General features: G+C 42.8%; 1 protein-coding gene across 4 annotated transcripts; it reads left to right on the forward strand.

The window, feature by feature from the left end:
• The first annotated feature begins 1,362 nt into the window (after positions 1 to 1,362).
• PRRG4 (proline rich and Gla domain 4) lies at positions 1,363 to 27,912 on the forward strand. Of its 4 annotated transcripts, XM_039533190.1 has the most exons (7): positions 1,377 to 1,483; positions 11,060 to 11,200; positions 13,556 to 13,665; positions 20,442 to 20,605; positions 22,095 to 22,143; positions 22,971 to 23,106; positions 25,542 to 27,912. In XM_039533190.1, exons 3-7 carry the CDS (start codon positions 13,566 to 13,568, stop codon positions 25,774 to 25,776), a joined length of 684 nt encoding a protein of 227 aa, XP_039389124.1. In that variant the 5' UTR covers positions 1,377 to 1,483; positions 11,060 to 11,200; positions 13,556 to 13,565; the 3' UTR covers positions 25,777 to 27,912. The 4 variants fall into 4 exon arrangements, with proteins under 4 accessions (XP_039389126.1, XP_039389124.1, XP_039389125.1 ...); XM_039533192.1 differs by lacking the exon at positions 11,060 to 11,200 and having other exon boundaries at positions 1,363 to 1,483; XM_039533191.1 differs by lacking the exons at positions 1,377 to 1,483; positions 11,060 to 11,200 and adding an exon at positions 11,787 to 12,059.
• The last annotated feature ends 73 nt before the right edge of the window (positions 27,913 to 27,985 follow it).

Below are 27,985 nucleotides of genomic sequence, written 5' to 3' on the forward strand. Positions count from 1 at the left end.
TTTCAAAGGGGATGAGAGTTAGAAAAAGCACTGCCTACGGGATCTCTTATCCACGCTTTGATTCCCCTCTCAGGTTCAACCATCTATCTAACTTCCTGGAGAAGTTTCAGAGTAGCAGCCGTGCATCAGGAATCATAACATTCAAAAACCAGTGGGAGAACACTTCAACCTCTCTAACCACTCAGTGACAGACTTGAAGGTGGCAATTTTGCAACAAAAAAACTTCAAAAACAGACTCCAAAGAGAAACTGCTGAACTCAAATTAATATGCAAATTAGATACAATTAACTCTGGCCTAAACAAAGACTGGGAATGGTTGGGTCATTACACTAATTGAATCTATTTCCCTATGTTAAGTTCTCCTCACACCTTCTATTGGCCATCTTAATTATCACTTCAAAAAGTTTTTTTTCCTCCTGCTGATAAGAGCTCATCTCAATTGATTAGACTTTTCCAGTTGTTATGCATACTTCCACCTTTTCATGTTCTCTGTATGTATAAATATCTCCTGTCTGTGTGTTCCATTCTATGCATCCGAAGAAGTGAGCTGTAGCTCACGAAAGCTCATGCTACAATAAATTTGTTAGTCTTTAAGGTGCCACAAGTACTCCTGTTCTTTTTCCTGGAGAAGGATTCCCCTCTCCTGCTGCCTGTCAACCACCTTTGCCTGAGTGTCCAAGCTCCCTTTTAAACTGCTCCCTCCAGTAAGAGCATACCAGCAGGCCTAGAGGTACAGGGCTATTTGGGCCCAGTATTGTTTTTTAACCCTTTAAACCCCATTTGATTTTGTATATTACATCACAGGCCACCTTACTACTTTTAGGGACTCACTTCTCTCTTATTCAAAGGCACCAGGAGGGCCAAGTGTAGGCTCCCTCTACTTCTCCCCAAGGAACATACCTTGCCCAGCTTGGCCTCCTTCAGGAAGAAGCTCCCCAGCACCAAATCCTCCAACCCAGGATGAATGAAAGCTAGAGGGACAGAGGAACTAGATGACTGAGAACAAAGAGCTGTCTCATTGTAGCCCCTCAGAGCCCCTAGCACTGGTGTCAGTATCACACCACCATTAGCTTCAACAAACACTTTCCCCTCCCCCTAGTAAAGATCAAGGCCTGCAACTCTCTAGATAAGCCATTGTACATGGGGGGAAAGTGGTGTTAAAGCCACTGGAGGTGCAATGCAGGTGTCAGAAATAAGGATTTGCAGCTGCACCTGTCCTATCTCTGGGCAGCCTATAAGCACAGCTGAGCCACTGCAAGGCTGCCTGATTGACCACTCCACTTGATTAGCCCAGGAAGTCAGCTGTTAAGTCTAACAGCAACAACTGATCTCTGGTTACTTAATGTTTACATTTATACTTGTGATTATTTTTGTGCTTGTCTTGTTCCCAGGCTGGCTTCTGTCCATTTTGCTTGCTAGCTTTGGTTCCTGGCTCTAGCTCTAACCCCTTGGCTCTGGCTCTGGTTCCTGCTCCTATCACCAGGTATGACCACCCATGTCCTAGTTTGTGATAGTGGGACTCTAATGCTAGGGAGTCTGCAGGGATGCAGTAAGGCAGTTCCTTGTTCTCTGAGAGCCTCTGTGAATGATAACACGCTGACTTTACAATGTCCAGGGCATTTTAGTTTAAGAGTGTGTGTGTGTGTGAGAGAGAGAGATGTAATATGATATCCACATAATCACAAGTTTATTTTCATTCTTTTCATGGATGCATGAGATGTTAATATCCCTGGGATTACTGAACTATAAGCATCATGGATATTTTACTTCCACAAACTGTATTAATTCTTGTTTTTCTATAGTGGATGCTGGTTTTAACATAGGGCAGACCTTGCACAATTTACACCATTTTCATTAATGTGTTTCCAAAAGTCCTAGTTAGTGTGAATTCTGTACAGACTGAAGCATTCTGTGTTCATCTGAGGGAAAAGTCTGGGTTTGTGAATCTGGATCCTTGGCTTGCAAAAAGAAAAACGCTTTTGGGAGTGGAGCAAAAAAAAAGGGAAACTGCAGTGGCAGAAAATAAATTTACTTTGTGATTTAAATGTTAATGAAACTTTGAAAATGTTCTCTCCTTCTTACCTAGGACCAGAAAGTCAGTTTAGAAAGAAAAATAAAATTCAAAATGTGTACTATTCTCTTGTTCTTCTCCACTGAGCAAATTCAGATCTGGATTCAAACTTTGTGACATGGATCATCTATATTCTAGTGGCTAGATTTTTCAAGTGCTCAGCTCCCATTGTTTTCAGTGGGTACTGAGCACTTCTGAAAATCTGGCCACTGAGGTCTCCCTGTACATCTTCCTTCATACAATTTTGAATGAACAGGATGCTATCATACTCTACCAAAAACCCATCGTTGGTGACTGTTTCCTTTCCAAACAGATATGTGCTTTGAACATGCCACATGCTCTACTCCTAAATTGTGTGAATCTCGATATTTTTCTTAAAATCTAAGTCCTGGACTCACCTGATTACATCAGACTCTCAGCTTTCATTTCAAATAAGTTTTCTGTCCTGATGGGGAAGAAAAGCTTAAAAACACAAACCCCTTAAAAACCAAAACCAGAAGACAAATAAGACCCCAAATCAGGGCCGCCCAGAGGGGGGGGCAAGAGGGGCAATTTGCCCCAGGCCCCGAGCCCCACAGGGGCCCCCACCAGAGTTTTTCGGGGGCCCCGGGGGGGCCGGCAAACTCTTGCGCGGCTGGGCGCAGGAGCTGCTTCTGCTCCCGGTCTTCGCCGGGGGCGGTCCTTCCGCTCCGGGGCGGAAGGACCCCCCGCTGGCAAATTACCGCTGAAGACGGAGCGGGACCCGCCGCCGAGGCGCAGCCCGGTCTTCGGCGGTAATTCGGCGGCGGGGGGCCCTTCCGTTTCGGGACCCGCCGCCGAAGTGCTCCGAAGCGGGGGGCTCCCTCCGCCGAATTACCGCCGAAGACCGGGCTGCGCTTCGGCGGCGGGTCCCGTTTCGGCGGTAATTCGGCGGCGGGGGGTACCCGCCGCGGGTGTTCGGGGCACTTCGGCGGCGGGTCCCGGAATGGAAGGGCCCCCCGCCGCCGAAGACCCCGGGCCCCCGGAATCCTCTGGGCGGCCTTGCCCCAAATTTATGACTTTAAAAAGAAACATGATTTTTAAGCCAATGTCATTATTCTTTGGGGCCATACTCAGGACTTTTGAATTTGAGGGGCTAGCAACACTCTCATAGCACAAGAAAGTTAACCAGAGTGCAGCCTGCTCTTTCAGCATTGTCGTTACTGCTCGATCTTTAAATACTCCTTCCCTCTTATGAATCCTCCATCCCACCAATGTGGCATCTATCTAATACTCCACCTGTCAGAAATTGCTATTTCAGAGGTGACTCCATTCCCATCAAAACTGCAGCTGTTCCCCAGGATTCCACTTTTTAACAACCTGCTGGGATAACTGGGACTGCACAGCTCATCAAATATTTTATTTTATTTTTTATTGTGGGGTGATCTAATTATCTTGTCCTGAGGAGAACAGGCAGTATAAGAAGGGAAAGTGTGGCATAGTACACAGACTGCTACACACATGTTCTCTTTACCAAAGTGGGGGAAGACAGGAAATCCTACTGCAGTTAAAATAAGTGGAGAGAGGGGTCAGGTGGGGAAGTGAGTTCATTTCAAAGCTGATTAAAAATTGAGTTGATTTTTATTTTCTTTTGGGTTCATTTTCCATAAGACAGTCTCACATTTTAAAAAAGAAATTAAAATGTGTACAAAAGTGAACACAGTGTTGTTAAATGGTTGGAATGATGGTTTCAGGGAGAGAAGTTCTCCATCTAGTCACAGGATAGGTATAGCATGGGCAGTGGCATGGCAACTTTCCCCTACAGTGTGCTTCATTAATGTTCTTCAATCAGGACCTGAAGGAACCAGCTCTGGGATAAGAAGGGATTCTGTCTCTGCAGATAGTTCAGCATGGTTCTTTCTGATAAACAGCTATCAAAAATGTCAATTGAAGCCAAATGTGATGGTGTGTTTTGTGATTTGGACTCCAAACTAATCTCACATAGGCCACCAAACATGCCATTAGATGGTAATGATATCTAGCTATTACTGACGCACCTATGATATAGAAGTGAGAAGCTCTGTATCTTGTTGCTAATCCCATAAACTATCTGGTCTCTCTTTGTTCAATTGTGATTGTAATGGATTTCAATAAAATGGGATTGCTATTGGGACCAGTCTGTGGACTTGTAATTTCTTTGGAGTGGGTGGGAATGAATGTTAAGGGATCCCATGCAGGAGGGACAATAGAATGCAAGGGACAACTTCCTGGTGCAAGTGCTGGAGGAACCAACTAGAGGCAGAGTTCTTCTTGACCTGCTACTCACAAACCATGAAGAATTAGTGGGGAATTAAAAGTGGATGGGAACCTGGGAGACAGTGACCATGAGATGGTCGAGTTCAGGATCCTGACAAAAGGAAGAAAGCAGAGCAGCAGAATATGGACCCTGGACTTCAGAAAAGCAGACTGACTCCCTCGGGGAACTGATGGGCAGGATCCCCTGGGAGAATAACATGAGGGGCAAAGGAGTCCAGGAGAGCTGGCTGTATTTTAAAGAATCGTTACTGAGGTTGCAGGAACAAACCATCCCGATCTGTAGAAAGAATAGTAAATATGGCAGGCGACCAGCTTGGCTTAACAGTGAAATCCTTGCTGATTTTAAACACAAAAAAGAAGCTTACAAGAAGTGGAAGATTGGACAAATGACCAGAGAGGAGTATAAAAATATTGCTCAGGCATGCAGGAGTGAAATAAGGAAGGCCAAATCACATTTGGAGTTGCAGCTAGCAAGAGATGTTAAGAGTAACAAGAAGGGTTTCTTCAGGTATGTTAGCAACAAGAAGAAAGTCAAGGAAAGTGTGGGACCCTTACTGAATGAGAGAGGCAACCTCATGACAGAGGATGTGGAAAAAGCTAATGTACTCAATTCTTTTTTTGCCTCTGTCTTCACAAACAAGGTCAGCTCCCAGACTGCTGCACTGGGCAGCACAGTATGGGGAGGAGGTGACCAGCCCTCTGTGGAGAAAGGAGTGGTTTGGGACTTATGAGCACGAATCCATGGGGCTGGATGCACTGCATCTGAGGGTGCTAAAGGAGCTGGCGGATGTGATTGCAGAGCTATTGGCCATTATCTTTGAAAACTCATGGTGATTGGGGGAGGTCCCGGATGTCTGGGAAAAAGCTAATGTAGTGCCCATCTGTAAAAAAGGGAAGGAGGAGGATCTGGGGAACTACAGGCCAGTCAGCCTCACCTCAGTTCCTGGAAAAATCATGGAGCATGTCCTCAAGGAATCAATTCTGAAGCACTTAGAGGAGAGGAAAGTGATCAGGAACAGTCAGCATGGATTCACCAAGGGCAAGTCATGCCTGACTAACCTAATTGCCTTCTATGAGGAGACTGGCTCTGCGGATGAGGGGAAAGCAGTGGACGTGTTATTCCTTGACTTTAGCAAAGCTTTTGATACGGTCTCCCACAGTATTCTTGCCGTCAAGTTAAAGAAGTATGGGCTGGATGAATGGACTATAAGGTGGACAGAAAGCTGGCTAGGTCATCGGGCTCAACAGGTAGTGATCAATGGCTCCATGTCTCATTGGCAGCCGGTATCAAGCGGAGTGCCCCAAAGGTCAGTCCTGGGGCCAGTTTTGTTCAATATCTTCATTAATGATCTGGAGGAGGGCATGGACTGCACTCTCAGCAAGTTTGCAGATGACACTAAACTGGGAGGAGTGGTAGATACGCTGGAGGGTAGGGATAAGATACACAGGGACCTAGACAAATTAGAAGATTGGGCCGAAATAAACCTGATGAGGTTCAACAAGGACAAGTGGAGAGTCCTGCACTTAGGACAGAAGAATCCCATGCACTGCTACAGACTAGGGACCGAATGGCTAGGCAGCAGTTCTGCAGAAAAGGACCTAGGGGTTACAGTGGATGAGAAGCTGGATATGAGTCAACAGTGTGCCCTTGTTGCCAAGAAGGCTAACAGCAATTTGGGCTGTATAAGTAGGGGCATTGCCAGTAGATCGAGGGATGTGATCATTCCCCTCTATTCGGCATTGGTGATGCCTCATCTGGAGTCCTGTGCCCAGTTTTGGGCCCCACACTACAAGAAGGATGTGGAAAAATTGAAAAGAGTCCAGCAGAGGGCAACAAAAATGATTAGGGGGCTGGAGCACATGACTTATGAGGAGAGGCTGAGGGACCTGGGATTGTTTAGTCTGCAGAAGAGATGAATGAGGGGGGATTTGATAGCTGCTTTCAACTACTTGAAAGGGGGTTCCAAAGAGGATGGATCTAGACTGTTCTCAGTGGTACCAGATGACAGAACAAGGAGTAATGATCCCAAGTTGCAGTGGGGGAGGTTTAGGTTGGATATTAGGAAAAACTTTTTCACTAGGAGGGTGGTGAAGCACTGGAATGGGTTACCTAGGGAGGTGGTGGAATCTCCTTCCTTAGAAGTTTTTAAGGTCAGGCTTAACAAAGCCCTGGCTGGGATGATTTAGTTGGGAATTGCCCCTGCTTTGAGTAGGGGGTTGGACTAGATGACCTCCTGAGGTCCCTTCCAACCCTGATATTCTGTGAATGGGTTTTGCATAGCATCTTTTCTTGTGTGTGTCTAAATGAGTTGTAGAGAACATGCATGAAAGAAGACATAGGGTAAATTTTTCATAACAAACCTAGGTCACTTAAGAGCCTATATCTCATTTTCAGAAGTAATTTAGACACTACATTTCAGTGAAAATCAATGTTTATGGGCATATCTGGATGTGGGGGATGGGACTGCTGTATTGTGGGGGAGGGGGGATTAATGTTTTGCTGTTGAATTCCTTTGTCTCCCATTCCCTTTCATCCCACTGACTTGCACCCATTCGTCTGCCTAATGTTATTTTATGTGTTTTTTGTGTCAGGGGTTTCCAGATCTATATAAGCAAAAAGGGTCTATGCCCATCCCAAAGAGGAACAGGTGTAGGCATGCTACCTTAAAACATCTACTAGCACTTGTGTCCAATGTAGAGAAGGGGGCGTGGGGAGTGTTGGTTCAATATATTTAATTCAGCCTATCTGTCCAGCATATTTTATAGCGCATTCAGTCTATTATCAATGGCTTGTGAAAAATCATATTTTTTCTAATGATAGGGTACATTCCACAATGTCTAAATTAAGTTTGGTGTGGGCACTAAATTCAGAGTGTCTGTGCTTTTGTGGATTTAAATCTGAAGCTAGGTATTGTTTTTAGTCATTTTTCATTATACAAAAAGAAATCTTAATGTATCATACAACACATGCTCTAAGCCAGTCCTATATATAGTTGCATTGTTAACTGTTTGATGTTACAATGCTAATGGAGACAGCCGACAACTGAAGTCCAGAGATCAGTGTGGTGCTTCCCAGTTGTACCCAGGGTTGTGAGGCACCACACCACTACTTGCTCTTCAGCGTGAAGCAATCTTGTCTCTGCCTGTTGTGGGTCAGCTCCTTGAAACCACCAGCCTCTGGAAGCACAAGCACTACCTTCCAGGCCCAGGCAGACCTTGCTCTCTCTGCACAGGTAGCAATAGGCACATACCAACCCCCAGAATCTTAGAGCATTTCCTGCAGTGTCCAGCCCCTTATCCACTGAATACTCACAGAATTAAGATGCCTGCTGTTCCCAAAGAACAGTATGTGCCACTATGTGAGATTCAACTCAGAACTATCACTTTGCTTAACACCACACCACAGCACTTAAACTTATTCTTGTTTTCACTGTAAATATACCTATTATAAAAAATAATAGATTCAGTCTAGACAGTATTTGGTCCTGCCATGAGGGCAGGGGACTGGACTCGATGACCTCTTGAGGTCCCTTCCAGTCCTAGAGTCTATGAATCTATAAGGCTACGTCTACACTACCCGCCGTATCGGCGGGTAGCGATCGATTTTTCAGGGATCGATATATCGCGTCTCATCTAGACGCGATATATCGATCCCCGAACGCGCTTCTATCGATTCCAGAACTCCACCGCCGCGAACGGCGGTGGCGGCGTCGACATGGAGAGCCCCGGACATCGATCCCGCACCGTGAGGACGGGTAAGTTATCGATATAAGATACTTCGACTTCAGCTACGTTATTCACGTAGCTGAAGTTGCGTATCTTATATCGATTTTTCCCCTTAGTGTAGACCAGCCCTAAGTGATAGTGAGTAAGAGCACTGGAAACAAAGGGCTACAGATAAAACAAAATAATAACAAACTGACTAGAGGCTAAACTTAACTAACAGATTAGCCTCCTGACTAAAGAAATTCATCTCACCCTAAGTTCTCTTCAGCATTTTCAGCAAGCCTGATTGAGACCCCTTTTTCATTAAGCAAAATCACTGTCTTTTTACTTCCTCAGTGAAGGGTGCCCAGGCATCCCTTTTGTCCCTGCAAATATAGTCAAGCAAACCTTTGATCTGTACCACCAAATATGCTTCTCTCCTTCCTTTCTTTTCTCCTCCTGGTACTTTCTTTCTGAAGTCCCCACAACCCTTCAATTGCATTTGGTTTAGATGTGTGATGAGACGCATTGTGAATGAGGCAATACTAAAGTTACATGTAAACAGATGAATAAAACAGAACCTATTTTTCACCATTGCTGTTGGCCAGCTTCACAGACGCAGACTTTAAGAACGTATTTTTGGTTATATATACATAACTCCTTACACAACCCCTGTACATGAATTTTGCAATGATCTTTATGGCCAGTGTGACACCAGCTTTTATGTGAGACCTTGCTTGATAGTCTTTGAACTAGAATTTACACACCAGACTCATGAGATTCCTGTAACCCTCTGCACCCTTTTACCAGTTGGCATTAAGAGGTTCTTAGGTCACAATCAGGACAGCAGTATTTCAGGTTCCTCCCCCCCAAAAGAAATGATATATTCACTAAGTATCTCTTCACTGCAGGGTGTGGATGTCATAATGTAAATATGTATCTAGTGTTACCTTTCCTTCAAACAGTACTCTATCTTGCAGGAGAGGAGTTTCACTTTTCTCCTTTCATATATGCACAAACCACCATCACAGTATTTAGTAAGTAAATTAGCGTGAAAGTAAGCCAGTTTGGCCCAGTATGGCATACCGATAAGAGCCAATACACAACCAACCATACCAGCAGGGCCGCTGATAGCAGGGAGGGGGGCCAAAAGGGGCAGCTTCCCGGGGGCCCACCAGAGCCCCGTGGCGCCTGGCCTCCACCGTTGCTACCATGGGGCTCTGGTGGAGCCCTGGGCCTTTACATCACCGCTGGAGCCCCAGGGTAGTGGTAGTGGTGGCTGGGAGCCCTGAGCCTGGGGTAGCAGCGGCAGCCAGGAGCCCTGGGGTTGTGGGGGTGATTTAAAGGGTGCGAGCCCTGGAGTAGTGCTAGCGGTGGCAAGCCACAGGCCCTTTAAATTGCCGCTGGAGCCCCAGGCGGCATGGGCCAAGCAGCACTGTCTCTTCTGCCTGAGGCACCGCTCCTTCTGGGGGTCCAGAGCAGTCCTTTCACCTTGCTCAGGACCCCAGCCACCCTGCGTACTGGTAAGTCCCTTAAGTTACTTTCTCCTCTGAAGTAAATAAATAATATCCACACATTAGTCAAAACTATTAAGCATAATTGTGAAACATGAATCACTTGTGGTTCCTGACCAGCACGGGCAGGGATTTGTTTCTGAGAATTCTGCTAGGCAACTCATTATATATTCTACCACAATGATCCTCAAACCTTCAAAATGGCCCCAAATCCTAAAATGATATTTTTTTCACCATGCTGGGAAGGAGGGGTGAGCTGGTTGGGCTAAGTGAGGGAGCTTGTGGACTGGAGATGATTCTTCATCCTCTTTGCTTCAAAAGGTTGTGAATTCAGCTCCACAGCTCTTTGAAACACCCCTTTTCCTACCAGGAAGATGAGTACTGTGTGGGGAGAGAGTCTGAGGAAATGTTCTGAGTTTGTGTGGTGGACAGCAGTCCTTAAGGACCTAATTTATGCTTTGTTTCCCACGGTCCCTGGGAAGCAAGAATAGCCATAGTAAGGTGTGTTTCAGTCAGACACTCTGCCCCCTGCACTGGGAAGGGGAGGCTAAGAGTAGGCACATGGAAAGTCTCAGTGCACTTGCACAGGGCCCCCAACAACCAGGGAGGGTGGGGGAACACAAGACCCCCACAAAAAAACCCAATCCAGGGCCAGGACAGGTACATCGCAGGGGGAAAGCTACATCTGCATGCTGTGGCAAGAGCCAAGGGGCTGGAGTGGGGCCTACATCATGGTACAGGACAGGAGCCACAGCAGGGTGAGTGTAGGGTGGGCTCACAGTCCAATCCTTCCCTGGGCCTCCTACCCCTGGGCTCCAGGACCTAACCTCCCCTTATGACAGCTTTATGATAGTCAAGAAGGCCCACTGTGCAGGAGGTATTCTCAGGCATAGGTGATGGAACTAAGGGTGCTGGCTTGAAGTGGTTTCCATTATATACAGGGTTTACAGTTTGGTTCAATGGCTCTCAGCACCTCCCCTATACAAATTGTTCCAGCACCCTTGTTCTCAGAGAGCTGTTTCTGCCATGTTTAAGAGCCTTTTACAGCCTAACTGAAGATGTCTTCGCTAGTGAAAGGGTCATATCTTCATTGTAAAAAAAAGATATAGGTGAGCTCAGCTATAGGTTGGGGTATTGTATTGACCTTATTTAACTACTTCATAGTAAAAACTACAGTACCTTGTCTCCACTAGGATTTTACAGCAGGATAGCTAATGTGTGCTAATTATCCTGCAGTAAAAACACACCTTTAATGGCAGTGAAGACAATGCCAAGGTGTATTTTAATCTGTATTAACTAACTTATGTTACAGTCCTAGTGAAGACAATGTAGTTGTAGTTTTAACCTCTACTAACTATTTGAGGTAAACCCGAGATTGTTCTGTTGGGTTTATCTTGTCCAGCTAATATGGATTAAAGGTACAACTGCCTTATCTTTACTAGACTTGCAACATGGATTAGTTTATCAAGGATTAAAAATACACCCTTTTTCCTAGGCCTGAGAATTGGACCCATTGTGTTTGGAGGGCAGAGGAGGCTAGGCTGCTTGACATCCACTAAATCACAGCAAGTTCTGAAATGGAGATGTACTCGGAAAGTCTAACAAATTACATTGGGATCTCCTACTGGCTTCTCTGGTATTAACTATTATTTTTTCCTTTCTTCTCTCCCTTTCTTATTTCTCTTTACTTTCTACCAGTGGTTTATTGGGAAGGGGCTGGGACAGGGGATCCTAAACATTGACTCCAAACATTCCAGCCAGGGAACATTTTCCTTTTTCCTCCTCCCCCTATTTTTCAGTAGTTTCTATTATCAGTTGGTAGATGGATTAAGACACTGGGCTGTTTAATGAGGCCAGTAAACCCTTTGTGTGCCCCCCGACCCCGAATTTCACAAATAAATCATTGCTCTCCTGCTTCATGCTTTTAATCAGCATCCCTCAAGGAAGAGGAAAGAAAAGGTTAAAACACAAATCCGAAGTGCTGGGAGGGATGAGGAGACAACCCCTCCTTCTAGGAAGAAGGCGCAGAAGTCGGACGATAGGCTCGGATGAGCCCTGCTCATAGGGGGTCATGATGGGGCCGAGCGGGCTCCGCCAGGCGCACATACGGAGGCTAAGCTGTTATGCCGGGTGTCCAGGGCTCCGCTCATAAGGGGGACACGGAGCAGGGGCTCAGCTGCTCGGGGACGCCAGGGCCCATGCCGAGGCTCGTCTCCTTGTGCCGGGTCGGGGGCAGGGACCTAGAGCGGGGCTCAGCTCCGCCTGCGGGGGCGGGGTGCTCTGGGCAGACCCCGTATGGCCAGACCAGGTGCCACTTGGGGCGGCTCCCGGTGAACCAGCGGCTGGGCCATGTGATCCTGGCCGCTCCCTCTCCAGGAAGCGCCGCGGAGAAGAGGCAGCTGGAGCCGCGGCGGCGAAGGGAGAGAGCGGGGTGGTGTTTGGCCCGCACCCCTCAGCCCGGAGTGTGGGCGCTGCAGCTCGGCCGGAGCAGGTAGGTCAGTCCCCGGCCTGGCTGGGTGCCTGCCTTCGGGCTGCGGGGGAGGGAGAGAGACTCCGCCCAGCTACATTGTCCCCTGCCGGGAGGGTCACGGAAGACTTGTTATTTAAACCTTTCCCTCGCCTGTCGGGCCATTCAGGACGAGACACAAGAAATTCATTCCCGAAATCAAACCTAGGCTAGGGCCACCCCGGATCCCACCCACCCTGGGCCAACCATCGGGTCCCAAAGCTGCTGGGATAAAGTGACTCTGTTCCCATTTGCAGATACCCCCCCCCCCCTGCCTGTGGCGAGCGGAATCCGCTGACACCGTGTTGAACGCCTTTTCTGGCCTAGGTTATGGTCAAGAATCTGTTAGCTAATTTCACACTCATAGTTAGTCATGTCCTAACACAATAAAGAATAAATGAATGAAGACAAGGCCTGGTGGGGAAGGGAGCTGCAGGCAAGATTCCTGCACCAGAGCCTGTTTCAGATCCAATCACAGATGGAGAACAAAGAGGAAGCTCAAGTTATCGGGGTAGCCGGGTTAGTCTGTATCCATAAAAACAACAAGGCGTCCGGTGGTACCTTAAAGACTAACAGATTTATTTGGGCAAAAGCTTTCATGGGTAAAAACCCCACTTCTTCAGATGCTTGTTTCAGAGGGACAAATGGTTGTTGCTCAAATTCTGTGGACCTACTTAATGTAGGGCCCTGCCTGCTATCAACAAACTAGAATGAGAGTAGGCAATGGAGAAGGCAAACTGGCTCCCTATTCATGCCTTTAAAAAAGGAAACAATGCTTTCCAGCAGGCTCCACTGGAAGGAAGGAAAATTATTTTTTAATTAATTTTGATTATTAGATATCTTAAAGTCATCCTGACATCTTGGATTGTCATGTAATTAGAAAAGTGTTTTGTAGGTGCATCTTGAAAGGGTTTAAACAGAGAATCAAAACTGTTTTATATGCTAGAATCACTTACCCTATCCTATTGAAGTTACAGTTTATTACAAACTCTACCGTAAACTGTCAAGTAGCTTGCTGTGTTCTGCTAAATAGCTGCTGCCCTCGTGGTGGCTGTACTTCATCAGTGGGCAAAGTGATTCTTTTAGCTCTAGTTCAATACAATCAGTCACACTTGCACTTTAGTTTGGCTGCAGGCTCATCATTATTAAAATCTTCCAAGTGCAATTGCCACAATCGCAAAATATGTAATATCAACCTTTAGTAAGGGCTTATAGTACTTCTGCCAACTAATGGAGTTACTTCTCTAGCTCAAGTGGAAGAATACTGGGCTTTGTTAATTCAAATGGTGATGACTACCAATATGGAGGACATTATGCAATTGTTATTAAATATATGTGGGACCGGTTTGGTAGGTGTACTGCCTACAGGGAAAAAATAATCCAGGTTGCTTGTGGGGACTTGTGTCTGACAACTGCATACAGAAAATTCATTTAAGATACACAAATAACATCTGGGAGTTTTTAACTAATACTTTATTTTGACAGATCCTAGACTATGTCTGTGGTTTTGGTACTACTGTGTCAGCTGCCAATAATGTTTGCATTTCCTCATTGCACAAGAAGATTAAAGGATTCAAAGCATACAGGGAAAGAAGGTAACATTCTTCTAAAATGAAGCTATGCTTTCTGGAGTGAAACTGCATCTTATGGTGTTCTATTGTGGAAACAATCTTTTGTTTAAAAACTAAAATTGTGTAACACAGTTTTGTGATAGTTAACTAACATTAGAAGCAACAGGATTTAGAGTGGTCTAAAAATCATATTCTTGCTTCTCCCATAATTTTAGAATAGTTGGATGTTTTTGCTAAAATGATCATCAGACAAACAGATTGTCGGTGAGGTTTCAGAAAAACCACAAGTGAGATAAACAGGACAATACAGGCTCCTGTTAGGCCTCTGGACACCTGACAGTGACAGTTACCGTTGTCATCAGATTTTCTTAGTAATGAGTCTGAAACAATAGTTCAGTCTCTATTAAGACTGCACTGCAGTGGTTCGTATTTGGAAGGTTGTTTTTTGTTTTTTTTGTGTTGTTTTATTTTCATTCTTGGCATTCAGAAAAGATCAAAGTTTTCATTTAAAAAATAGTTGATCATAAACTGTTTGAATCACCATATTCTCTTCTGACATGACAGAAAGTTTGTTTGAATAAAGGAAATACTTTTCCACTCAATGTGTAATTAGACTGTGGAACTCATTGCCACAGGATAACATTGGAAACCAAGAATTTAGCCAGACTCAGAGGGGTTGGACATTTTTATAGGGACAGCAAAGAAGATCTATAGTTGTTAGAGACCTTCATGGAGACTGATTATCCCACATCTGCCTAGTGAGAGACTGCAAGACAGTGATGGATCAGTGGTCTGTCCAGTTTGGCAGTTATGTTCCTAGCAGCCAGTATTGAATGCAACACATGGAAGCACTAAACTGATCTCTCATTTGGTTCATTTCTTCAAAGTATTTGTGTATAGTCCATTATGACACGAAGAATCCAGTATTTCCAAATAACAAGAGTGCATATGGTTGTACAGACCAAGGTCTGTCCCAGCAGTGTACCCCATCCTGCCAGGCAGGACTATATTTAACAGCATGTCATGGTAGGGGTCTACTACAGACCACCTAACCAGGAAAGAGAGGTGGATGAGGCTTTTTTTAAACAGCAAACAAAATCATACAAAGTACAGGACTTGGTGGTGATGGGGGACTTCAACTACCCAGCCATCGGTTGGGAAAATAACACAGCAGGGCACCGATTAGCCAATAAGTTCTTGGAATGTATTGGAGACATTTTTTTATTTCAGAAGGTGGAGAAAGCTACTGGGGAGAGGCTGTTCTAGATTTGATTTTGACAAATAGGGAAGAACTGGTTGAGAATTTGAAAGTGGAAGGCAGCTTGGGTGAAAGTGATCATTAAATGATAGAATTCATGATTCTAACGAATGGTAGGAGGGAGAACAGCAAAATAAAGACAATGGATTTCAAGAAGGCAGACTTTAGCAAATTCAGGGAGTTGGTAGGTAAGATCCCACGGGAAGCAAGTCTAAGGGGAAAAACAATTGAAGACAGTTGGCAGTTTTTCAAAGAGACATTATTAAGGACACAAGAGCAAACTATCCCACTGCATAGGAAAGATAGGAAGTATGGCAAGAGACCACCCTGGTCTAACCAGGAGATCTTCAATTATCTAAAACTCAAAAAAGGATCCCACAAAAAATGGAAACTCAGTCAAATTACAAAGGATGACTATAAACAACACAAGTATGTAGGCACAAAATTAGAAAGGCCAAGGCACAAAACAAGATCAAACTAGTTAGGGACATAAAAGGAAACAAGAAAACATTCTACAAATACATTAGAAGCAAGAGGAAGACCAAGGACAGGATAAGCCTGTTACTCAGTGGGGGAGAGGGGGAAGACAATAACAGAAAATGTGGAAATGGCAGAGGTGCTTAATGACTTCTTTGTTTCGGTTTTCACCATGAAGGTTGGTGGCGATTGGACGTCTAACATAGTGAATGCCAGTGATAATGAGGTAGGATCAGAGCCTAAAATAGGGAAAGAACAAATAAAAAATGACTTAGACAAGTTAGATGTCTTCAAATCACCAGGGCCTGATGAAATGCATCCTAGAATACTTAAGGAGCTGACTGAGGCGATATCTGAGCCATTAGTGATTATCTTTGAGAAGTCATGGAAGACGGGAGACATTCCAGAAGACTGGAAAAGGGCAAATATAATGGGAATAAGCTGACTGGACTGTAATTTTCTGGGTTGTCCTTAACTTCTGTACCCAGAAAGATAATGGAGCAAATAATTAAGCAATCAATTTGCAAATATCTAGAAGATAATAAGGTGATTAAGTAACAGTCAGTATGGATTTGTCCAACCAACCTGATAGCTTTCTTCGACAGGGTAACAAGCCTTGTAGATTGGGGAGGGGGGGAAAGTGGTAGACATGGTATATCTTGACTTAAATAAAGCTTTTGATACTGTCTTGCATGACCTTCTCATAAACAAAGTAGGGAAATGCAACCTAGATAGAGCTACTATAAGGTGGTGCAAAACTGGTTGGAAAACAGTTCCTAGAGAGTAGTTATCATTGGTTCACAGTCAGGCTGGAAGAGCATAATGAGTGGGGTCCTGCAGGAATCAGTTCTGGGTCCGGTTCAATTCTGTATCTTCATCAATGTCATACAGAATACACTTATAAAGTTTGCGGACGATACCAAGCTGGTTGGGGTTGTAAATGCTTTGGAGGATAGGATTATAATTCAAATTGATCTGGACAAACTGGAAAAATGGTCTGAAGTAAATAGGATGAAATTCAATAAGGACAAATGTAAAGTACTCCATTTAGGAAGGAACAATCAGTTGCACACATACAAAATGGGAAATGAATGCCTAGGAAGGAGAAAGGGATCTGGGAGTCATAGTGGACCACAAGCTAAATATGAGTCAACAGTGTAACGCTGTTGCAAAAAAAGCGTACATCATTCTGGAATGCATTAGCAGGAGGGTTGTAAGCAAGACACGAGAAGTAATTCTTCCTCTATACTCTGCTCTGATTAGGCCTCAACTGGAGTATTATCTCCAGTTCTGGGCACCACGTTTCAGGAAGGATGTGAACAAATTGGAGAGAGTCCAGAGAAGAGCAACAAAAATGATTAAAGGTCTAGAAAATATGACCTATGAGGGAAAATTGAAAAAATTGGGTTTGTTTAGTCTGGAAAAGAGAAGACTGAGAGGGGACATAATAACAGTTCTCAAGTACATAAAAGGCTGTTACAAGGAGGAGGGAGAGTAATTGTTCTTCTTAATCTCTGAGCATAGGACAAGAAGCAATTATTTTAAATTGCAGCATATAAGGTTTAGGTTGGACATTAAGAAAAACTTCCTAGCTGTCACGGTGGTTAAGCACTGGAATAAATTGCCTAGGGAGGTTGTGGAATCTCCATCATTGGAGATTTTTAAGAGCAGGTTAGACAAACACCGTCAGGAATGGTCTAGATAATTAGTCCTGCCACGAGTGCAGGGGACTGGACTAGATGACCTCTCGAGGTCCCTTCCAGTTCTATGATTCTGTATAGATTCTGATTCTGCAAGTTCTCTGCATGCATAACTGCCACAATTTTAAATTAAAATTACAAGTTGTTAATTTAATGTTCTGTTTCAGATGTGAGACACAGAAAAGTCAGGAAATTCCCACAAAGCAACCATAACTCTGTTCATTACACATATGTTTAAAGCATTTAAGTGAATGCAAATATGTGCAAGTTTCTTAGGTAGTTAACTAGTGTTAACAGGATGGAACCTGATTTGACAGTATTTTCCCCATTCTCCTGGATTTGAAAGTTGTTGAAAAATCTACAAGTTGAAGGATCAGGTTTTGATTTCAGTTAAAAACACTTCTATTTTGAAACACAATTTTTTTCAGTTATATCTGATAAGTGAATGAAACACTGCTGAACAAAATAGGCAAAGCTTTTCTTTTCAGTTTGATTAGTATAAATCAGTTTCAGAGTACTTACATTGATACACATTGCACTAAGGTGAACTCCTAGGGAAAACTCTATTTCAGCACTGCCCTAATGTACTTTTGGGGATCCCCTCCCACCCTTATTCTTTTTAAGGCTAGTCCCTTTCTCTACGCTGTAAAAATGTGATAATCTTAAATGCCATAACTCCTTTTTAGTTGATGAAATAATGACAAGAAAATTCATCTTAAGATAAGTGATTCCCCAAATTGTTCAGGTATAGTATTAAAGGCAGCAGCAATTAATATGAGTGATACGGTAAGTCTTTTGGAATTGTCACTGAGCAAAATACTTGGAGATACCATTGCAATGCTGAACAGTAACTATTAAGGGAAAAATTCCTGAATGATGGGATAATCTATACCAGTGGTGGGCAACCTGCGGCCTGTCAGGGTAATCTGCTGGCGGGCCACCAGACAGTTTGATTATATTTGCACGGCCACCTGCAGCTCCCAGTGGCCGCGGTTCGCCATTCCCGGCCAATGGGATCAGCAGGAAGTGGCGGCCAGCATGTCCCTGTGGCCCGCACCACTTTCCACAGCTCCCATTGGCCAGGAACAGCGAACCGCGACCACTGGGCGCTGCGGGTGGCCATGCAAATGTAAACAAACTGACTGGCGGCCCACTGGCGGATTACCCTGATGGGCCGCAGGTTGTCCACCGTTGATCTATACAAACGAATTGTCTAACAAGCACATATCTACTTTGTGACTGAATAACTTTATCCTGAATCTTGTCTCTCTCTCTTTTTAAGCAAGTGGACTTAGTTTGTAAGAATGCTCTTCCTGCTTTCATTAACACCCTTGCACACTGGAGAGTTCTTTTTAATTAACCCTCTAGTCATTTCACTTAGCAAAATCATCTACTTACTTATACTAGAAGCAGGGGCGGCTCCAGGCCCCCGCATGCCAAGCACATGCTTGGGGTGGCAAGCCGCGGGGGGCGCTCTGCTGGCGCTACGAGGGCGGCAGGCAGGCTGCCTCTGGCAGCTTGCCTGCGGAGGGTCCGCTGGTCCCGCAGCTTCGGAGGACCTCCTGCAGGCACGTCCGAAGCCGCGGGACCAGCGGACCCTCCGCAAACCGCTGGAGGCAGCCTGCCTGCCTTGCTTGGGGCAGCAAAATCCCTAGAGCCGCCCCTGACTAGAAGTTAATTTAAAATATTTCAGCTGCACAGAAAACCAGGTCAGAAGATTTCTGTTGTTCAAAGATGAGTTTTCTATTACAAGTTATAGCAAAGACAGGCTAAAACTTGAGCCCAGAAGAAACCTGATGAGAAAATGCATTCCAGTTTCTTTAAGTCTGCTATAACTTCACTAACTCTTCTGGAATCCTACCTCACAACTAGGGTGAGTGAGTTTATTTTCTGAGGCTCCTAACCAGCTTCTAAAAATGGCAAAAATACAGATGAGTTGTTAAAAACTCTGCCTAATCAAAGATGATGTCAGCAAGAACTCCATCATGAACCTAATGCAGAAGGGAAAGTAAGCCGGTACGACGTGCCGGAATGGACTGGCTTCCGCGGTGGTGATTTAAAGGGCCCAGGGCTCCAGCCTCTGTGGGGAGCCCCCGGGCCTTTAAGTAACCCCCGGAGCTCTGGCAGCCAGGCTCAGGCAGGGATTTAAAGAGCCTGGAGCTCCTGCCGTGGGGCTCGGGTGGTGCTTTAAAACGCTGCCGGAGCTCCGGCAGTGGGGCTCGGGTGGTGCTTTAAAGGGCCCGGGGCTCCCCGTGGCAGCCAGAGCCTCTGGCCCTTTAAATCCCCACCCAAGCCCGGCCGCTGGAGCCCCAGCGGCGGCAGGGCTCCGAAGGCGCTTTAAAGGCCCCAGGGCTGCCCTAAGCGGTGGAACCTCGGGCCGTTTAAATCACTGCTGGAGCCCTGCGGCCCCAGGGTGGTGGCAGCAGGGCTCCAGCGGTGATTTAAAGGGCCCAGAGCTCTGCAGCGGCTGGAGCCCCGGGCCCTTTAATTCACCCTTGAGAGGCAGCTGGGAGCCCTGGGGTGATTTAAGGGCCCTGGGGCTCCCAGCCACAGCTGGAGCCCCAGGGCCTTTAAATATTGAAAGGCCCCGCCTCTTCCGGTTGAGGCCACACCTCCTCTCAGGACTCCAGTGTACCGCTAAGTCCTTTAAGTTACTTTCACCCCTGACCTAATGACCATAGAGCAGCATTTATTTGAAAGGTATCAAAATAATGTATTGCCCTTTTTGTTTAAAGTTTCAGTCTACCCTTAAATGCTGTTCCTAAATAGTGTGATATTAAGAAGAAATTAATGGGATTCGTCCACTGTGATGATGGAAACCCAATTTCTAAATCAAAGACTAGAATTCAGATACCAGACTGTGTGAAAAGGAATGTATGCCTAGGATTTTTACTGGAACATATCAAATGACGTAATCCTTAGGCTTTTTCAAGATGTGGGATACTGGATCTTGCTCAGTCTGGGTCTGCTTAGAAGTCCATCTTAAAGTAATTGAATACTACAAGGAACCTTAGGATTCCCAGGGACTCCAGCAGGGTCAATACCACAGCTGTGGTCACTTGCATTTCAGACAGCTGGCATGAGGACCAAATTTTAAAAAGTTGCTATGAGAAAATCTGCAACTATTTGCAAGGGACAGAAAATATTTCAGTTTGCATGTTGAATAGGCAGAAAGAGAACTGCTTTGTTGGCAGCAAAGAAAATGATTCAGGAAGAGACCTTGAAGTCTCCTTTTATATCAGGTAAAATGGGGAAAAAACAGAGAGAGGTTTTTCTTTTGGGATTTTAAAGAGTTCCAGAGTTTTTTTTGTAAGAATACCAGAACTATCCCCCTAATTTAACTGTTTTAAACTATTTTTTGTTAGTGTTTACATCGGAAAAAGAAGCCAATTTGTTCATTGGACGACATCTTCTGTATAACAGATTTGATTTTGAAGTATTTACTCCTGGTAATCTAGAAAGAGAATGCTATGAGGAGCAGTGCAATTATGAAGAGGCAAGAGAAATTTTTGAAGACCCTGATAAAACGGTAATTGCTTTGATTTAGTTTAAAATACTGGGTGGCCATCAGTAGATTGTTATTATAAACTACTTCAGCCCTTCAGAAGAGATCACTTAAAATAGGAGCTCTGCCATTATTATTTATATTACAGTAGAACCAGAAGCCCCAGTTAGATGGGGCCCATTGTATTAGGAATGCAGTGAACACAAACAAATTCATGGTACGTGCCCCAAAAAGCTTGCAGGCAAAGGCTATGATTCTGCAAATACTTACAGACATAAGTGGGACTTCAGTAGGACTACTCACAAAAGTAAAGCTAGGCACATGCATAAGTGTCTTCAGAACTGGGAACTTTTTGGGGGAAAAAAGTCCCTGGGAAGGGGATAAAATCACACAAATAATTTTGTGTATTTTATACTTTTAAAAAATTGATATATAAAGTGCCAACTATTTCCATCTCCTTTCACTCATTAATTGGCTGATTTTATATACAAGTTACAGCAAAGGGGAATCTTGAGAAGAGGGCAGTGGTGACCTTGTGGATCAGTTAAGGGTGTGTTTTCCATGGATAAGGAGTAACTTGGAAGATGCTACTGTATAGTGAAAGAAATCTTTGGCAAGAGAGGGAAAAGGCGTGCAAGCCACACACACACACACACACACACACACCCAGATGAAGGCAGTACTTGCAATCCTCCAAACAACTACTGCTGCCTGTAGTGCAAATCTCTCCAGGGCCCCTGCCATCCTCTGCACTCAGCTGCAGAAGGAGCAAGCAGTGCACCCTCTCCCTGGAGGATGGAGCTGCCACTAGAGTTTGAATTCCTTAGGAGTCTCCCAGGAGGAATTTTACATGACTACATTGTAGTTTCCCAGGAGGCTTCTGCTGCACAGCAGCTTCTTTCTCCTGCCCCCAACCCCACACCCTTTCCAATGTGGGTTGTGGCTTAGTCTCAGTCTTAACTATAGGATTAAATTTTGTACAGTGCATATAAGAGAATATTTTATGACTAAAGACAGTAATGCATCATATTATTAACCTATGGAACTCACTGTTCAAGGATATTATTGAGGCAAGTAGCTTTGTAAGATCAGACACTTGCATGAATAGCATTGGAACTTACACTAACTAGGATAAATTAGAAGTACCACCAATCTCCATTGTCAGTCTAAGCTAATTATTAAGTGGTATCAAGAAGAAATTTCTCTGTATGATATAGTATTGCAATTTAGAGGTGTTCTTGATTTGTCTCTTTCCTTTTCTTTTAAACAGCTGTCATTTCTTTCTATTGGTTTAGGTGGACCATTGGTTTGTTCTAATATGGCAGTTTTTTATGATGTTATACCTGAATATACAAGTGGAATTTCAGCCGTGGGGTAAAAAGGTGCAACTTTTGACTTCAGTGGGAGTTGTGCCCATTTGTGCCATGTCTGAATTCTGTCCACAATCTCTTATTTAAGTTATACATCACATACAGGCTTGAACTATTTAAAAAAAACATTTATATTTTCATAGATGACTTTTTGGAAAGAATATTCCATTAAAGGACCCAGCACAAAATTTGGTAAGCTCTGATCTTGACTTATCTCGTTTCTTTCCATTACATTGCAAATATTGCTCCCCTCACACACACATTCTAGACCCTCCCTCCCCCTCTAAATATGTTGCAATTTGTCATCTGGCCATAACTAAGTATTCAGCTGGCACAGTTTTATAACCCTTGATTGCTGTCTGTTTATATTTTTTGTGCATTTTTGTGTTTATATTTTATATACTGAAATGTGTATTACATAGTATCTAATATATGTGTGAAGTTTGGGGAGTTAGAGGACTCTGGCCCTTTACTATTGCATATTGAAATATGAATTAAGCTATCCATTTCCTTGTATGTATTAGACAATATAGAAACTTTACAACTATAATTCTGCTGCTTCCTACTTCTGTTTTTATTTTGTCTTGCAATAGTTTATAGAGGCCCCAGTTAGGATCAGGGCCTCACTGTGGTAGGTGCTATACAGAGTGAAAGTCAGGATCTGCTCTGAAGGACTTAATCTGATAAAAGATGCAATAAGTGTGTGAAATAACAATTGGTGGGGATGGAGTGGTGGAGAATCTCAAAAATATGCATATATAAATGATCTAGGAGAGGAATATTTGTTAACTTTTGCTTTTGGTTGGGGTGGGTATTAATGTCTTGGGGTGGGCATTAAAGTGCCGGATTGATGTGATGGCTTGTCATGTGAGAAGACTAATAGAAAGGAACTACTACTATTAATCTTACTATAACATCTCTCTCAAATCTTCATAAAGAGAGAAGGCCACCACTGCCGAAGCATTGTTAATAATGCTATAGTGTTAGTCAACTGGAAATAATTACTGATTTCTGTTCAGGTGGTGAAACTACACAAAAAATTGATGTTACAGGACTTCTGACTGGCCTAGTTGCTACTGGAGTTCTGTTGGTTTTAACTGGATTACTTATTTATTATTTCTGGAAAAACAGATGCAAAGCAAGACAACTACTTGGGTAAGGAATTGAGAATATTTCACTTTACTTTCACAGAAAAAACTTTAGTAATATAGGTGGAATTTTCAAAATCATTCTGCTCTCAGTGAAGTGAATGGAAATGTTACTATTGACTTCAGTGGAGACAGTGTTAGGTCACTACTAAATGCTTTTGAAAATATGATTCTTAGAGTTATAGCTACAGTCTTGTATAACCTTAAATCACAAGAAAATATATAAAACAAATAACCTTTGTATGGGTGAGTGATCTTGTTTAAACAATATTTTGCTGGGTCCCAAAATCTTTACCAAGAAAAATGGTTTCAGCATGAGGAAGCCCTGAGCCAGATCTGGTTTTTGAAACCTGCAATGGAGGAAGGTGAACTGGTTTTAAGAATAGTTTTAGATATTAGGATTTGTAACTGCTGGAGAGATTGAATTGTGCTAGAGGAAGTATGAGTGGACTTAACTTTTTCCAAAGAATTAGCTTGCTGAGGATCCACAGACTCCTAAAGACAGCCTTTCTATGAGCTTCACAATGAAAACTACTAGTGTAATACAACAAAGAATCCTGTGGCACCTTATAGACTAACAGGCGTTTTGCAGCATGATGCATCCGAAGAAGTGGGTATTCACCCACGAAAGCTCATGCTGCAAAACGCCTGTTAGTCTATAAGGTGCCACAGGATTCTTTGTTGCTTTTACAGATCCAGACTAACACGGCTACCCCTCTGATACTAGTGTAATACAGTGGAATCTCCTTAATTGGCACAGTTAGTAACTAGTATGTTTATCTGAGATTCATGAGAATATTTTGTGCTGTGATAAATATAATATGCTGTAAAGCAGGAGATACATAGCAATAAATGTATGCTTGCAAGCATAAATTCACAGCAGTAAACAATGTGAGAGGCTTACAGATGGCACTAAGTATGCCATTTGTCCATCACTGAATTGAAATATTTGTGTTAGGCAATTGTATTTAAAGAGTTAAGTGGACTCTGAATAGCTAAAGGAGGGAAATAAAGGTAAATCAGATTTTAGTTTACACAATCTTACTTGTGGACTAAATGATCTGTAATAGATCTTTCAGACTTCAAAAACTTGTTTGGCCAGCTTGTTAGTGTAAATCTCCTCTCCAATTTTCTTTCTGTTTTTAAAATCTCTGGCAGTTTTGGTTACTTTCCTTTCAACTGCATCAGTTTTTTAAAAATACAATTATTTACAAAGAAGTAAACTGAATGCATTTTTAATTGAAAATACATCTTTAAACCTAAAATTATCAAGTATAGTGCTATTGGATATCTGCTCCTCCAGGGTTGTTGTAGGTGAATTTCTGTGAATTTCATGAACCAAATGTGTATCCATTTGCAGTATAAGCATGTGTTCTTGTTTCTATACAGGGTGATGAAAGGATGGAACCATAAAGTCTGATTTTTTTTTCCCCAGGGTTATGTACACCATCAAAGTATAATCTGTGATACTACCCACACTAAGACTCCCCTTATGACTAAAAGCTTTACCACTATCATTTGAAGCACCCATAAACTCCACAGAACATTGAGTATTTAAGAAACAAATACATTTTATTAATATTCTATTATTACTTAAGATATTTATTTTACATATGATTCTGGAATATGATTTAAAAACTAGACTGTGTACTAGTGCTTGAAACACTAAACTTGAGAAACTATATAAGTAATCAGCACTTAATGATCTTAAAGAAGAGCGCTTGTCAGTTCTTGTAAACAGCACTTTTTTTTTTTAAACATGCACACTGTGGCATACATGGAAATATCCCAATGATCTAAAGTGCAGAAAACTGCACTGAATTTTGATGATATATTAAATAAGTGTACAGAAAATGACAGTAAATTGAGTTACACTATTTACAACAGTAAATATCTTTGCAACTTAAATATCTATTGAGATAGAAAAAGCTGATTTGTAACTACTTGTGTTGGAATCCTTTTAAAGGCCTCTTCTCTACCTGTTAAAAGCAAATCCTGTCCGACTTCCATAAGCATAGAAGCCCCTCTTCTAGTGAAGGAGGCACAATTCTGCAACTCAAAGGAGGGGTGGACCTTTGCATAGTTCTTCTGGGATAGGGAGCTGAAGTAATTTGGAGGTGCCACTGCTACATGGATCCTCTAGCCCTCCTTCTCTCTACTCCTCTCAACCTCACAGGTATGAATGGGTAACAGAGTTACAGGAGCTACTCCAGCCATTGCCGTGAAGTAACTGTCATAGTGGGTCCTAGAGGAGGATTCTACCCCATCCTTGTCTCTGTGAATTTCTGCAGCACTTAACTCAGCCTAGGTTCTGGGGATACCCATTTGGCCCATGCTGTTTAAGATTATTAAAAATGTACTTGCTTTGGCAAAAGGCTATGTAATCCTCTCCTTCATATATAAAAACAAAAATGTCATTCATAATACTTTTAACTCTGTTAGGTACTCAGACAGTGTAAGAAGTAGAAGACATTCATCTATCATCTTCAGAAGACATGAAGAGGTTTCTTTAAACCCACTCCCTCTAAGAACAGGTGATGAATCAGGACTGCCAACTTATGAAGAAGCTGTGACATTAGGTGGAAAATACGATGTCCCACCACCACCATATCCGGGGCCTGCAAAAGGGTTTAAGATGTTTAAAAAGTCTATGTCACTTCCTGCCCCATCGTCCTAAACTTGACTCTGGAGGAGTGGGGAATTAATCTTCATTGGAAGATGTACATTTGAAAAGGGGCAGTACCTTGCAGGACACTTTTCACAAATGTGAAAGACTTACAGCTCTTCAGCACAGCTAGGAGCAAGTGAATTATTTCATAATGGAAATTAAGTTATTGTTTTGCAAAAGTTTGATGTCTTTTTCCAGCATGAAACTTTTTTATACAGGTTTTTGGTGCTAGAACTGAACCATTCATAAATATATTAATCTTTGAGCTCCCATGCATTTTGAGCCAAGTATCAAACTACTGTTATTCCCTTACTAGTTTTATTTACTGTTTATTCAGAAGGAAAAAGATTTTTAATATTAAAATTGGACTTAACACTAACCATTTTTTAAATTAAAACTTTAAACCACTGTGAATATATTAAGCATTGAACAACTAACAAAATAGATACCTCATTTGGTTGCTAGGTGGGTTTTGTAGTGGTTCTAGAAGTAGTAATTGGCTGTATTGACGAAAGCTAGTTAATCTGTCACGCTTGTATAGTGTTATGGTTTCTGTATTAATTTGTCTAATTTTAAACATTAACTGGGCAGTATGAGACAATACTGCAATAATGTAGATTTTACATGGCAGGAAGCCATGCTTAGGAGGACAGAGGATATTCTCTTTATGAAAATCATGGTTGGGGTTATCTAAAATAATGACTACATGTATTCTCCTCAACTTCATACTGCTCTCTGTTGCAGAACAGTAGTTATTGCTAGGCAAGTCAGATAGGTGTCTTTCCCTAGATCCCATTAACAACCCACCCATAGCAATGGCTAGTTGGTAACTAGTAGGATTATTTCTCTCCTTCCACATCCCCACCTTAATATACACAGTGTGAATTTTCAAAGCATTGTCTGGGGAAGCAACTTCCATTGATTACCTTAGTCTTGGAGGCTTAAAGTCAAGACTTCTGGCTGATAAAATGAGTCCAAAAGTTGCTCCTGCATGCTTATGCAGGTCATTTACATTACCCTGTTGGAATGTTGAGATTTTAGAAATCACTCATCCATAGAATGTCTAGTAATCAGAAGACAATGGACAAGATTTTCAAAAGTGACTGACTTTGGTTACCTTCATTTCTGGAGCTCCAATGGGAGACACTTTTAAAATTGGAACTCTTTAACGTATCACCAGTTGGACATTCAGAAGCTGAGTCGCTTTTGAAAATCTTGGCCAATGGTTCAATAGCAGCAAATTAAATTTAAACTTGTATTTAAAATTGTTCATTTGTATTCAGTCACTGTTTACATTTACAGGTTGAATGTTTACTTGTAACAATTTTTTTGACAGAGAAGTTCACTGAGAAACTATTAATGACTCCATATCACCGTCTTAAATCTAAAAATCTCTCATCTAAAGAGAAATTGCTGGAATACTTGGAAGATATAGGGTGCACTGAGAGTACTACATAAGGCCAATCTTGCCTATAAGTAACTCACATTGACTTAAGTGGACGGATAATTATTTTCTTGTTATTGACTGACAGGATTGGGAGTCAAATTGGTTTCCCTTCTGTCTCTGTCAGACTTGCTTATAGCTGATGGCAAGTCACTTAACCCCTCTGTGCCTTACCCATTTTACAGATTGAAAAGTATAATACCTACCTCAGAGTACTGTGATGTTTAAGTCATTGCCATTCATACTTTGAGTGCTCTGAGATTCTTGGTTGAAGAGTGCCATAGATCATTTTTAACTGCTGAAGCCTTAAAGATTGTGTCCAATCTACTTCAAAGACTGCATCTCAACTGATCAGCTGATATATGAAGTGTGAACCAAGAGTCTCATGGCTTAATCACAAGGAGAGTGGAAACCACACATCATGAGTGAGAGGTGCTTGACCATTGCATTAACTTGTCATCTGTATACCCCAGTTCCCAAGTCTGTTAACCTTCTACTCACTTTGCAAGGCTCATTTTCTCTCCCAGGCTTTTGCTGGGTGAAATGAGATTCGTAATTGGATTGGAGAGATTTGAAGGGGAAAGGTCTAGAGAGGTTTGGGGGTTTTGGACATTGGTCTCAATTGTTGTATCTTGTACATGTGCCAAAAACATTGTATCATTTTTTGTTAAAATATAAATAAAACACTATATGAAATAAGGCCAGAGTAGTCACTTGAATGTAGAATCTGACTCTTAATTCATAAAAGGAGGAAGTAATTACAAATGAGTGATT

The sequence above is a fragment of the Mauremys reevesii genome, linkage group 4 (genome assembly GCF_016161935.1).
Source record: "Mauremys reevesii isolate NIE-2019 linkage group 4, ASM1616193v1, whole genome shotgun sequence".
Classification (NCBI taxonomy): domain Eukaryota; kingdom Metazoa; phylum Chordata; order Testudines; family Geoemydidae; genus Mauremys; species Mauremys reevesii.